The 14,122-nt window shown below is 41.5% G+C and overlaps 1 protein-coding gene across 1 annotated transcript in view; it reads left to right on the plus strand.

Annotated features, from left to right (window-relative positions):
- The window catches only part of LOC117939089 (pleckstrin homology domain-containing family A member 5-like), a 236,663-nt gene that overhangs the window by 217,947 nt on the left and 4,594 nt on the right, over positions 1 to 14,122 (plus strand). Inside the window, exons 21-30 of the mRNA XM_034864135.1 lie at positions 57 to 165; positions 249 to 295; positions 1,578 to 1,775; positions 4,436 to 4,571; positions 6,011 to 6,144; positions 6,955 to 7,146; positions 8,250 to 8,372; positions 9,033 to 9,134; positions 13,089 to 13,234; positions 13,744 to 13,886. Coding sequence (XP_034720026.1) covers positions 57 to 165; positions 249 to 295; positions 1,578 to 1,775; positions 4,436 to 4,571; positions 6,011 to 6,144; positions 6,955 to 7,146; positions 8,250 to 8,372; positions 9,033 to 9,134; positions 13,089 to 13,234; positions 13,744 to 13,886 — 1,330 coding nt within the window. The remainder of the gene's footprint in view (positions 1 to 56; positions 166 to 248; positions 296 to 1,577; positions 1,776 to 4,435; positions 4,572 to 6,010; positions 6,145 to 6,954; positions 7,147 to 8,249; positions 8,373 to 9,032; positions 9,135 to 13,088; positions 13,235 to 13,743; positions 13,887 to 14,122) is intronic.

A 14,122-nucleotide genomic window follows, 5' to 3' on the forward strand; every position in this document is an offset into this window, starting at 1 on the left:
TTGTGTGTGTGTGTGTGTGTGTGTGTGTGTGTGTGTGTGTGTGTGTGTGTCCTCAGACAGAGCCTCCCAGCCAGCGGCACATCCAGATCCAGAAGGAGCTGTGGAGGATCCAGGACGTGATGGAGGCTCTGGCCAAAAATAAACCACAGCGGAGCACAGAAAGCAGTAAGAGTCTCCAATGCAACAAAACGCTTAATCATTTGTCTTTTGTTCTGAAAAAAATTCAAGTTCCTCTTCTCCATATTCAGCAGGTTTACCTGGTTCCAAACCGCTCTCCAGTCTCCAGAAGAACGAGGTAAGCACACACTGACCACACTTCCTCTCAGCTGTTTCACGTTTCTTTAGCCTCTGGCTACAATTCAGTCATTTTGGAAGACAGAATGAGTCTGTGGTTATGGTAGAGGAAGCAACAGGGATAAAACCCTATGTGCATTCATCCCCACATCATAAAGGTATCACCTGCTGGCAGGTGTGTTAGGGCGTTTTCACACTTATACTTTGTTTGCTTGGGTCCGAATCAGTTGAGGAGTTGGTGAGGAGTAAACTTGGGAGCAATTTCCCTTTGGTTTGGTTCGATTTTGTTTCACACCTGGAAAAATCCCATGTCTCCAACTTTAGCTGGGGCTGGTGTTACCGCAGAGATGCGGGTGACGGATGGCGGGCTTGCCTGCAGTCTGTTTCTGTGAGAGAAACATTGAAGCTGCAGTTGGCTATTTGTATATTGCTAAGCACGCCTGGCTACAGGGGACGTTAGCTCAAACTGGAGGAGTATACTGAATATGGTTGGCCAGAGTTCTATTGAAAGCAAACCGAGACCACCTCATCAAGGGGGTTAGGTACGCTTTTTTTGGTGCGTTCTCACCACCATTTTAATCAAACTAAATGAGGCAGGTGTAAAAGTGTCCTTACTTAACATAAAGCACATGGCCACAGGATTCACCAGAAACATGAATGGGTTTTTTCTATGTACAATAAACAAAATTATAAACACAACACTTCTGTTTTTGTCCCCATTTTTCATTAGCTGAACTCAAAGATCTAAGACTTTTTCTATGAACACAAAAGTCTTATTTCTCTTAAATATTGTTCACAAATCTATCTAGATCTGTGTTAGTGAGCACTTCTCCTTTGCCAAGATAATCCATACACCTGACAGGTGTGGCATAACAAAATGAAATATCGGAAAGGGTTAGATTTAGGATTTATCCGTCCCTCTCTCTCTCGCTCTCTCTCTCTCTCTCTCTCTCTCTCTCTCTCTCTCTCTCTCTCTCTCTCTCTCTCTCTCGACCTGACTGCAATTTGTTTTCAGAACCGACTTCAGTGGGCAAATGTTAATATTCGATGGTGTCTGGCACTTTGGAGAGGTGTTCTCTTCATGGATGAACCCTAACCCTAACACCAGATACTGACTGGTTTTCGGACCCCTCCACAATTTTAGATCACTCTCTGTGCTCTCATCAGCCTTAATTCAACCATTTTCAGTGAAAAAGTACTGATCCCACCTCCTCCCAGAAGTGCAGTCCAGTAAGACCATTTGACTTCCTTGGAATGAGACCCGCTGTGTTACCTGTCAACAGGCAGTGACGCTGCTGCCGATCAGACCGCTCAGGGAGGGTGACAGTGTGCCCCCCCGCCCGCCCCTCCCTCAATACTACGACTCATCAGAGCGCCCCCCTCACGTGCCCCCCCACCAATCGCACCCCAGCGGCCGCCTGCAACCGCACACACACCGCACCGAGGATCGTAAGGCAAGCTCCAGGAACGGAGTGCACAGCGTAAGAGCCACTGAAAGCCTCCATGTCTGCTCCATCTATCCACATCTGCTCCACTGTGACCGCCACCCATCAGCAAACAGATTTGTCTGTGGGTGTGCATCCATTTTTACATTTCTTGTTTATCATTTTCACGTAGGGCTGAACAGTTTGGGGAACAATTAAATTCCGATTTTTGCGATCATGATTCGATTTGCGATTTTTTTCCTTAAAAGTTTAGCTAAAGTTTAATATTAACTGTGTAACAGATAAAACATGTCATGGATCATTATAACATGAAACACCATCTCTTGATGTTATAGTGCTCCATGACATGGTTTATCTCCTCTAAATTCTTATGCAGGGATGAGAACAGAAGTCTCTTTTATATAGACCTTAGTGGTCCCCTAATACTGTATCTGAAGTCTCTTTTACATAGACCTTAGTGGTCCCCTAATACTGTATCTGAAGTCTCTTTTACATAGGCCTTAGTGGTCTCCTAATACTGTACCTTAAGTCTCTTTTATATAGACCTTAGTGGTCCCCTAGTACTGTATCTGAAGTCTATTTCCCCAAATTGATCCTTGGTGCAGAATTACAGCAACTAGAGACAGTCCCACAATGAGCTTTCCTTAGTATTTGCCATTTCTGAGTCTATAGCTTTTTGAGGAGAAGAGAGGGGGGGCAAGGTAGAGACTGGGGGTGTGGCCTTGACCAACTGCCACATGCTTGTTTGAAAGCCATGATGTCTCTCTCTCATGGGTGGGCTAAATTCCCTGGGCGGGCAAAGCAGAGCAAGTGGAGGTAGCCTTGTCCCTTATGACATCATAAGGGGCAATATTGCAGCTCGGCCCATCTGAGCTATCATTTTATCAAATGCAGAACAGAATACCCAGGGCTTGGTTTACACCTATTACTGTTTCTAGCCATTGGGGGGCCATAAGCAGGATGGGGGGATGCATATAATTGTTAAAAAACCTCATAAAGTGACATTTTTATGCAAAGGGACATTTAATTAGCATGGAACACAGCAGTAAAACACAGAACATTTACCCCAAAAGATAAAGTTATAATGAAAAACAATTTCAGTACTTTTCTGTGAACTGGAATGTCTGACAGGACCCAGTTCAACAACAGGATCTATATTTTACACCTTCTACCATCATGTTAAATAAAGTTATACAAAATTGATCAAAAAATCCCCTAAAAATAGGACAATTCTGCAAACAATCCGTGATATGTAACATTATTCCAGAATTTATCTCTATAATGAAAAGATCAATGAAAAGTGTTAAACCAAATGCTGCAATTAACATTCAACCAGATTCTGCCCATGTGATTAATCGCAGTCTTCACGATTAGCTAATCGCATTCTTTTAAATCGCAATTTCCGTTTTAAAAAACGATTTGTCATTCAGCCTTTACTCTCACATCTCAAATCCAGCCTAAGGGCTGAACTGATATACACTGAAGAGAATCATTCCTCAACAAGGGCCATTTTGGAGCCATGTAATTAATTTCAGTGTCTGTCACTCACCTACAGTGTCACATTCAGACCCATCCAGACCCATCCAGACCCGTCAAGACCCATCCAGACCCATTCTGAGCCATGCAGACCAATTTAGACCCATCCAGACCTTTTCTGATCCATGAAGACCCATACAGACTCTTTCAGACCCCTCCAGACCCATCCAGACCCATTCTGACCTATTCTGACGCATTCTGGCCCATCCAGACCCATTCTGACCCATTCTGGTCTATGCATTTATGGAACTCCATTGTTATGAGTTTGATGTTCTACACTTAAAGTGTGTCTTGCCTTCTACTTTGAGTGTTGTTTAATAGCACAGAGAACTCTCCTTTATGCCTGTACTATTATATTATAATGGCACTTCATAGTGCTATGAAGAGCCATATCTTTTCCTAGTAAAACTATGAGGTTATTCTATTAACTTTTTCCGGAACTTTTTCTTTATTTTAAAATCACAACTTTATTCTAAAAATTATTTTTTATGTTAAATTACAACGTTGATCTTGAAATACCAGAATGTTTTCTTGTAAAACTATGACTTCAAATATTTTGACTTTTTAGAGAAGATGTTTTCCCCCCTACAGGATGGTCCTAATTTGTCATATACTCACAATATAATGTGAGATTTGTGAAATTGTAAAATCTTCAATTCTTCATTCTCTATGGCTCATAAAGCACTTTTTGGGTATTCTGAAGTTTACAATTGGGAGATACAAGGTTTCCACCGTGTGTGTGTGTGTGTGTGTGTGTGTGTGTGTGTGTGTGTGTGTATATGTTTGTGTGCATGTGTGTGTGTGTGTGTGTGTGTCTCCGTCTGTCTGTGTGTGCATGTGTGTGTGTGCGTGTATGTGTGTGTGTATGTCTGTGTAGATGTGTGTGTGTGTGTGTGTGTGTGTGTCTATGTCTGTGTCTGTTTGTGTGCGTGTGTTTGCGTGTGGGTGTGTATGTCGGTCTGTCTATGTGTGTGTGTGTGTGTGTGTCTGTCTGTTTGTCTGTCTGTCTATGTGTGTTTATTTGTGTGTGTGTGTGTGTGTGCACGTATGCATGCATGCGTTTGTGTGCACGTATGCATGCATGCGTCTGTGTGTGCACAAAGACAGACACATGCATGCGTGTGTGTGTATTCTGACCCTGAACAATGTCCCCCTCACAGCAAGCTCCAGACTACCGGCTGTATAAGAGCGAGCCTGAGCTGACCACGGTGAAGGAGGAAGTAGACGAGGCCAATGGGGAGGACAAGGACAAGACAGACTCCTCTGGTGAGAGTAAGGACGCTGCAGCTTCAAAAGGTAGGCCTACTTCTTGCTTTACATCCGCGCCGTGGTAATGTACGTACAATAGGACCCTACGACGTAGCCTGACGTGCACATCTCAAAAAGACCATAACAACTGGGATTGGTCCACTTGGCCGTGGCTTGGTAGATTTCCAATTACCCTAGTCCATATCCACAACATTCCTATTCACTCAGCCAGATGTCCCTCATTTTTGGCCGGATGTCCGTCCCCTTCCTCTGTCTTTGTGTTGGCGTTCTAACCTCTTGTGGTTTTCTGGGGACTAGGGTTAACTGGTCCTCAGATCTCTGCAGGGTAAATCCAGACAGCTAGATAGACTGTCCAATCAGAGTTTTCTGTTGACAACTAAAACAACCTTTGAACATACACATGTTCCACCAAAACAAGTTCCTTCCTGAGACTATTTTGCAGAGGCACCATGACTCCGTCCGGCACTTAGCACCGGCCATTACAATTGTGATTGGTTTAAAGAAATGCCAATAAACCAGAGCACTTTTTTCTCCCATTCCAGAATGCTGTCTGGACTAGCCAGACCTTCCCTTTATGTTCAAAAAACATTTTATGTGTCTCATACTGCCCGTTGCTGCAGGTCCTCGGCCTGAAACACTCTCTCTGAGCTCTTGGCCCATCTTACTGAAAAAAGCCCAGTCTGCTCTGATTGGTCAGCTTGCCCACTCTGTTGTGATTGGTCAACCAAATCAAAAGAAGCCCCTGGGCAGGCTGTGGCTGCTCAGGCAGCACCTATGGAGAGCACATAAGAAACACTTGGCTAGCTTTCTCGAATAGTGACATCACTAATGAAGGATTTTTGAATGTGAGCGAAGCGTGTCAGTGTTGTCTGTGGGAGAGAAAGCTCAATTTGTTTGTTTTTTTGTGTTTTTTTACATCTTACATTCACAGAAAACAACTAAAAGACAAGGGAAAGCATAATAGGGGCTCTTTAAACACATCAGATTAATGGACCAACTGCTACACATTAGCATTAAAGTGTAAGTGTTTCACTTGCATTTGCCCTTAAAATAGAAATAGGCATATGCAAACAGTAACTCCAATACAGACTGCATGTCTTCCTAGCACATCCCCCATTCCCGCTGGGTCCCCCTCCTGCCCGCTGTTACTTTGCTTGGACGTTTAGAGAAACAACGCAACTGGAACTTTGTCCAACTTCTGCCTCCCTGAAGTCACTGTGCGGCAGCATTTTGCCTTCCCCGCGAGTGAATTATGGAAACAAACAAGGAGCGGTAAAGCAGCAGACAAAGGATATCTGGCTTCTACATTACATCTTCTATTTTTGTTAACATTCCCTGAACATGTTTTGTATCTTTTGTGAAATGGAGCATGGTAAAGTTGGTGCCAGGGCATGAGCAATTAGCCTGACTGCTATGTTTGTTTGCTGATGTGTAAGTGATGGTGTGTCCTGTTGTCTATCCAACAGTGCCCCCCCACCCGGTGGGCATCATTCCTCCCAGGACCAAATCCCCCATGAGTCCTTGTAGGAGTCCTCCCGAGTCCTCCACTATTGCCTCATATGTCACCCTGAGGAAGACCAAGAAGCCTGAATCCAGATCAGTGAGTTTTGCTCTCAACATCAACACAGACAAACAATTGTTTATTAGTAATTTGGGGATTTATAAAAGAGATTATTATTTGATGTGAAACATTTTTGAACTTAAGTTTAAAGCGCTCCTATAAAATAAATATTTATTATTGAATATTTTATAATATTTTATAAATAAAAATGAAGTGAATTCCCTATTTCTGTAGTTGTACATATTTGGCCTACTCTAAGGGTTTTTAGTTTTTAGTATTTAAAAGTATGTAAAAAAGGCATTATAAAGAGAAACAATCCAGCGATGTCAGCGATAGAGTTACTACCTGGAAAACATTTAAATGCTGACTAAAAATAGGCGACAAAAACCTTTTTTTTAAATTACAAAACCTTGGAAAATGACGGTAGAAAGATAGAAGTAAGGCAAGAACAAGTAGAACATATTAATTTTAATAAACAGTAGAAAGAAGGAAGGCAACACTAGGGTGACAAAATATAGGAAAAAGGAAGAAAAAAAAGTTTAAAAAGAGACAAAACATTTGAAGGAAAAAAACTTCAAAAAAGGTGACAAACTTCCAAAACAGTAACAAAACCTTTGAAAAAAGCAACAACCATGGAGAAAGAAAGACAGTAGAAGTAACTACAGCCTTGTAACTTAAAAGAATTATGCAAAATATTTCACGTACCCTCTGCAGTCCTCCAATGTACCCCTAGGGGGACACGTACCTCCATTTGAGAAACACTGCTCTAGGTTATGCTAATTCAGTGGTTACTTTGTAAGATAGCTTAGGTGTGGACGAGAGTGTAAGACTGGGTGTTGTCTTGTACAGGACCGTCCCAGGAGTGCCGTGGACCAGACAGGGTCTGGGGAGCGGGAGGTGGGGAGAACAAGGATGAGTGTGGAGGAGCAGCTGGAGAGGATGAGGAGGAACCAGCAGGCCTCGTCGCTTCGAGAGAAGAAGAGAGAAACGCCATCCCGCTCACCCTCCTTCAGCAAAGACAGCCCGTCTACTATCCAGCAGGTGATGTCTCACACACACACACAAACACACACACACACACACATACACATAAACATACACATACACACACATACAGACACACACACACACACACACACACACACACATTGCTCACACACATATCACACACTCATATCACACCCACACATAAACACACACATCACACACACACACACACATCACACAAACATATACACCACACACACACACGCACACACACACACACACACAAATAAAACATACACATACACCACACACACACACACACACACGTACAGTAAGCTTTAGCTGAACTGCTATTCCATCTGTTCTGGAAATATCTACTGTACATGTAAAAAATGTGGCTACATATTTGTAGATTTAACTAATATTATCTGTATTATCTGTAATCATCTGTATCTGAACCTTTTACTGGTAAATAAATGTATACTTTGTTACAATCTCATCATATTCTTTGCAAAGTTTCACGTTCATTTAAAAAACATAAAAAAAACATTAATGTTTTAAGAAAGATATTATGCTAAGACAATAACTTCATCAAAAAATCAAAAAGCCATTAAAACTGTTAAATTAAGCCCCCTATTTAAAGTTTTTAACTCAATCAATTATGTGCTGTATTTATATAGCACTTTTCCAGTCTTAACAACTGCTCAAAGCGCTTTTACATCTACAGGAAACTTTCACCATTCACACACATTCATACACTGTGGCCGGGGCTGCCGTACAAGGTGCCACCTGCTCATCAGATAAACACTCACACACATTCACACTCCGATGCACAGCACCGGGGGCAACTCGGGGTTCAGTGTCTTACCCAAGGACACTTCGACAATGACTGCAGGGGCAGGGATCAAACCACCAACCTTCCGATTGGCAGGCAACCGCTCTACCACTGAGCCACAGCCGCCCCTATATTATTAAAGAATTATCTTCTTTGCTGACCCGTAGCATGTGTTTTAAGACTGGTTTCCGTTTTTCTTTTGGTTTTATACATACTGTATGTTCTGTGTAAACATTTTCAAACCATTAATTGATCTAAGATTGTGTGTGTGTGTGTGTGTGTGTGTGTGTGTGTGTGTGTGTGTGTGTGTGTGTGTGTGCAGAATCGGCACCAGGCGGAGGGGGCGTGTGCAGACCCGGTGGAGCTGGAGGCGGCCCTGCAGCAGCTGAAGGCAGCTCACATGGAGCGGAGCAGGACGGCTGCTAAGGCTCAGCCTGCCCCACAGGTTCATGGGATATTATTTTTTCAGTAGTTTTTATCCTAAACAAATCCAATTTTTTTGCCAAATGCAAAAACTAAAACATAAAGTGCAAATATATGTTTATCATCTTTTAATGAATTAATTAATTTCATTAAATAAGAACTGCATACATTTAAATGAACTGCAGATGCAGTATTATCAAAGACATTATCAAATGCATATCTATATATAAAATAGAGCTTACCAATTATTTTGATAATCAATAAATCGATGAATCAGATGAACCAGTCATTTTTGAACAAAGAATAGTTGAATTTCTCTGATTCCAGCTTCCAAAATGTAAATATCTTCTAGTTTCTTCTCTCCTCTGTGACAGTAAACTGAATTTCTTTGAGTTGTGGACAAAACAAAGACATTTGAGGACGTCATCTTGGGCTTTGGGAAACACTGATCACATTTTAACTATTTCAGAGAACAAATCCACTCCATTTATACTCATAAGTTGCAACCCTTATATGTCCAATGTTCTAGTTATACAGTTTTACATTGTTGATTTCCTTTTTTAATCAGGATACTCAGTGATTAATTCAAGACTTGGTTATATGACCCATATATGTACTGTACTGCATACATTTGTGATGATGACTGTACAAACAGCTTATGACATTCTATTTCCGTTTCCAGGAGGTGCAGAGGGTGGAGGAGGTGAAAGATGAGGTGCAGCGTGACGGGGACGGTCACAGGGCCCTGCAGAGCGTGAAGGAGGCCAACAGCACAGACAGTGAGGTATTGTAGACAAGGACTGCACTGCAGGGCGGACATTTTCCATATAAACATGCTATGTAGGCCATGATCCAGCGATGGACTGTAACTAAGTTCATTTACTCATTCTGTTAGAAAGAACTGAATACGCTTTAAAGGGGACATATTATGCTTTTCTGTATTTTCTGTCATATTTACAGTTTTAGACTCTCACATGGGAGGAGTCATATACTGTGTACGCCAGAATGTCATTAATGGACATTAAGAAAATAATTATCAAAATGTATTCATAGGATGATATAGCATGGTTTATCTTTCTAATACCTTATGTTTAATGTATGTCGCAAGATAATGATTATCTGTTGTTTTTCTATCAAAAGCCAGAATCTCTGCAATGTCAATACGAAATTTCAATCAGGTTGACTAATTCAACCCTTTTAAAACGTAATGCTAAAATGTTTCGATTTCCAACCGTTCTTAACGCTCCGGTTTCAACCGTTTTTTCTACTCTCGGCTGAGTGTTGCGCAACTCTAAGCCGGCCTTCTATGATTGGTCATCTGCTCCAGATAAGCATGGTGGTGGTGGTGTCAACATTGTCGCCAGTAAAACGTCACATTGGCTGCCAGTGTTGTTGAATTCTCCCCAATTCCAGGTCGCATTACTCATTTACACAGTAAACATTTTTTGTTATTAGTATTTGGTTTAAAAGCCTTTATCTGGGATTTGACTTTAGAAATTGCTGCTGTATTATATAAGTGTTAACTGCTAACTAAAGTAGTTGCATGGCTAACATCAGTAAACAGTGTCACCTTGGCTTCCAATGTTAAGTTCTCCCCGAGTCACACTACTACTGAAACATGTCTGACTGGGTAGTTTAGAAGCCTTTATTTTTTATTGTTGGTGGTAGAAAGTGCTGCTTTGTTCCACTACAATCTAACGTTAGCATACTGCTTAATATTAGGAAGTTGCATGCTAACGGCATATAGCTGTTATCTTGGCAGGCTCTCCATTTCTCCCAAATTTTGGGGTCAAATTACTGCTGGGACATGTACGCCTGTGTAGTATTTGGTTCAGAAACCATTATTGGTGATTTTTCATGGTAAAAAGTCCTGCTAATCAGAGCAGACTGGGCTTTTTCAGGACGGGGGCTTAAAGAGACAGACGCTCCTACAGAGTGTCTCATACAGATGGTGAATACAGGTGCAGCAGCCATGCATGCAAGAAAAAAAAATGTTTTTTTAAACATTAAAGCATGTAAACCTGTCTTTGTCCAAACACAACATAGAAAGTATGAACCTAAATCTACTATATAATCATTCCCCTTTAATATCTTTTTATTTTATTTAAGTAATGTCGTTTTCCCAATAGTCAACAGCGTTATCACATTTAGCATATTTTCATCATATCAGGCAGCTCTAATTAGTGCCAATTGCACGGTCAAATCAATCAATGAAAATCCAAGCCTAAGACTTTAAATACTAATAGGAATTGAAAAAAAGTCCCAATTTTACATCCTGTCATCCAGTGCCTGCAGACACAAGTCGGCAATATAATGTGTTCCATGGCTTAACCACAGTGTGTGTTTATGTCACTATCAATCAAATCTGTTCAGAACACAACCACACAGATCTGATAAAGCAGATTAACTGGGGTTTTGGAGTGTTGAACTTGTAAAAAAAAGGATTGCAGGGGCTTTAATACAGCTCAGTCAAATACCATTAATGATGAGTGTGCTGTTATGTTCACGTAAGTGGTCTGGGATTAAACATGTTAATGGTATCTCGGGCAGTTCCGGGGTTACTACTGCTGCCATGTGATTGAAGTGGAATGATGTACCATGTTGTCAATATAAGGCTTGTTGTTCTGGCAGTAGACAGTGTGGACATTACGCTGTAGTCCTCTTTATTGTCTCTACTTGAACCTAACACCAAAATAAGGGAGAATATAATAGTCAATGACAGCTTTCAACTAGGACCCGGCAATACGGAAAAAAATCAAAAATCACGATATTGTTGACCCAAAACCTCAATATTAATATTGCTGCGATATTGCTGGGTTTACTATTGGTGCTTTCACTAAATATTTTCATTATATAATCATAACTTGGATTTAGTAACTAAGTGGGTAAAGGCAAAAAATGGATCAGCTAGAACAGTCTGGAAGTTCAGAAAATGACATCAGTTTACTGTAATCCATGTTACAATATCCAAAATCCAAGACGATATCCAGCCTCATATCACCAAATTGATATAATATTGATATATTGCCCAGCCCTACATGCAACAGGCTAACTCAATTAATATCCCAAACTAATGATCAGCATGTTGGTCATTTGAAATAGATACATAAGGTGTACACAGGCATGCAATCTGTCTCCATGGACATTATCTAGTAGTCATAGGTGGAATGTACCTATGTACACTTACTCCAGTACTGTACTTAAGTCCAAATGTTGAGGTACTTGTAGTTTACTTGAGTCTTTTCTTTTCGTGCCACTTTCTATTTCTACTCTGCTACACCTTAGAGAGAAATATTGTACTTTGTACTCCACCACAGTCATCTGACAGTTTTAGTTACTAGTTACTTTCGTTACTAGTTACTTTAGTTACTCCACTACATTCATCTGACAGCTTTAGTTACTAGTTACTTTAGTTACTCCACTACACTGATCCGACAGCTTTAGTTCCTAGTTACTTTAGTTCCTAGTTACTTTAGTTACTAGTCACTTTAGTTACCAGTTACTTTAGTTACTAGTTACTTTAGTTACTCCACTACATTCATCTGACAGCTTTAGTTACTACTTACATTAGTTACTAGTTACTTTAGTAACTTATGACATTCTATGACAGTCTGTTCACATTCATCTGACAGCTTGACAACATGAACAGGGCCCTTACTTAACATCAAGATGGGTTTTTAAGTCAAAAATTGTTTTATTTCACCTGCCCTGTCTCGATCTTGCAGGTGGGTAGCTTGCTTCCCTGGTTAACTGCTAGAGCTAGCTAGTTGTTAGCTGTTAGCTACTAGCTGCCATTGATAAGTGTGTTCAGCCGGGCTTTTGTGAAAATCATAACGTTCTGTTCTGTGTGTATTTGTAGCTCATCCATTTTGTGTGTGATCGATCTGTTTTATGAGAGTAGGAGGCTTGGGATTGTCGATCTGTGCGCTAGTTCCCATAGCAGGGCAGGCAACCTCCGTCCCCGCCTTCCTCGCTTCCCTCAGCTGACCAAAATCCCCCAAGCACCGGAGGGTGTGGTGGGTGTCCGCCAGGCCTTTGCGACGACAAATTGTAGTTTATTATAGTACTTTTACTAAAGTAAAGGTTCTGACTACTTCTTCCACCACTGCTTATAGTAAACTGGTGCAGTGCAGTCTGCAGGGGCAGCAGGTGGAGGAGAACCAAAGGAACTCTAACACACAGCGCCACTATACACAGCTCTCTCTGGTGTGATCCACACAGCACATAATCAGCTATTGTGGGTTGAACATCTGTGCTTGTAATCTGGGGACATAACAGAAGATTTATGGGAATGTGGAAGGAGCCAGCTTGGATTTAAGGGCTTTATCCTGTGGATGTAACCATGTAACAGATTGATAGCTGGGTCTGGGCTGCTCTTCACACCCCCATCAGTCCACAGCACAGACAGAGAAACACATATACAAAATGTTAATTGTATAATTGGTTCTTTTATTCATTTATTTATTTTGTTATCCTTCAGAGTTCCTTATTTGCCAATATCTATATCCATTTCCCTGTAGTTTTCATTCTTTCCTTTTGTATTATTATTAGTAATATAAGTTCAACAATATCATGACAGCACAAAACTAAAGTCTTGCTGAAGTTAAAAGTACGAATTAATGGTCTGGCTACATGGAACTACATGGACAGCTCACGTCTTTACTACTTTTTGTATGTAATTCCCACCATTCCATTTTCTAATAAAAGCACTTGTTTTGTGTGTGTGTGTTTTTTTCAGCTGTGTGAAAGCCAGAGGGTGGTGATTGTGGACCTGGGCGTGGAGCCTCAGCGTGTGGAGATAGTAAACCTTCACTCATTTGAGGATGACGAAAGCAGAGAGCAAGATCTGACTAGCTCACCAACAAACACCACCACTGACAACAGGTAGGTGTGTGTGTGCGCTTATTGAGTGTGAGTATGAGATGTTTTTGGTGCCAGAAGGCAACATACTTTATTGATCCCCAGGGTGCAAATTACATTTTTGCAAACACAAACACACAAACAGGACCCAATACATGCACTAATGGATAGGTGGCAGAGTGAGGGGGATGCCCACTACAGGCGCCCCAAGCAGTTTGGGGTCCGGTGACTTACTCAAGCACACCTCAGGAGTGCCTGAAGAAACACCTCTCCCGCTACCAGTCCACACTCCATACTTTGTCCGTAGAGAGAATGGAACTAGCAACCCTACGGTTCGCAAACCAAGACCCTACGGACTGAGCTACTGTGGTCCCAAAACTAAAAAAGAATTGAAAGAAATGAGTGTGGAACAAGGCTAAAGGGATCTCAAGGATTACAAAATACTACGAAATGTAGGATAGCATATTCTTTTGCTTGTTTTATCAATAGTAGTCTTGCGTCAGAGTGACCCATTCTGCTTCGGCTCATTGCAGCTTCCAGACTCCTGAGCCTGAAACGCCGAGCCCGGAGCCGAGGGAGGACGAACCAGACACGACGCAACGGAGCGCCAGAGAGGAGAAGCTGGAGCTAACAGCAGACAACAAGAAACACAACAACAACAACAACATGTTGGCTTGTAAGTGACACACCTGTGTCAGTCAAACATGAGACCACGGCTGTGTCTCAAATCGCGCACTTACGTTAGTGCACTTACAGAAGTACACTTCGTGCACTACGTACTGTCTTGCATAGTGCGTAAATTTCGACGGAGGAGTGTTGTCTCAAATCGCGCAATGCCATGTGCACTTACCGGAAATGACGATCACATTTCATCCCTTCTTCTTCTGTATAATTGGGAATTTCACCAAGGGG

Source organism: Etheostoma cragini, chromosome 23 (assembly GCF_013103735.1).
Source record: "Etheostoma cragini isolate CJK2018 chromosome 23, CSU_Ecrag_1.0, whole genome shotgun sequence".
In the NCBI taxonomy this organism is placed as follows: Eukaryota; Metazoa; Chordata; class Actinopteri; order Perciformes; family Percidae; genus Etheostoma; species Etheostoma cragini.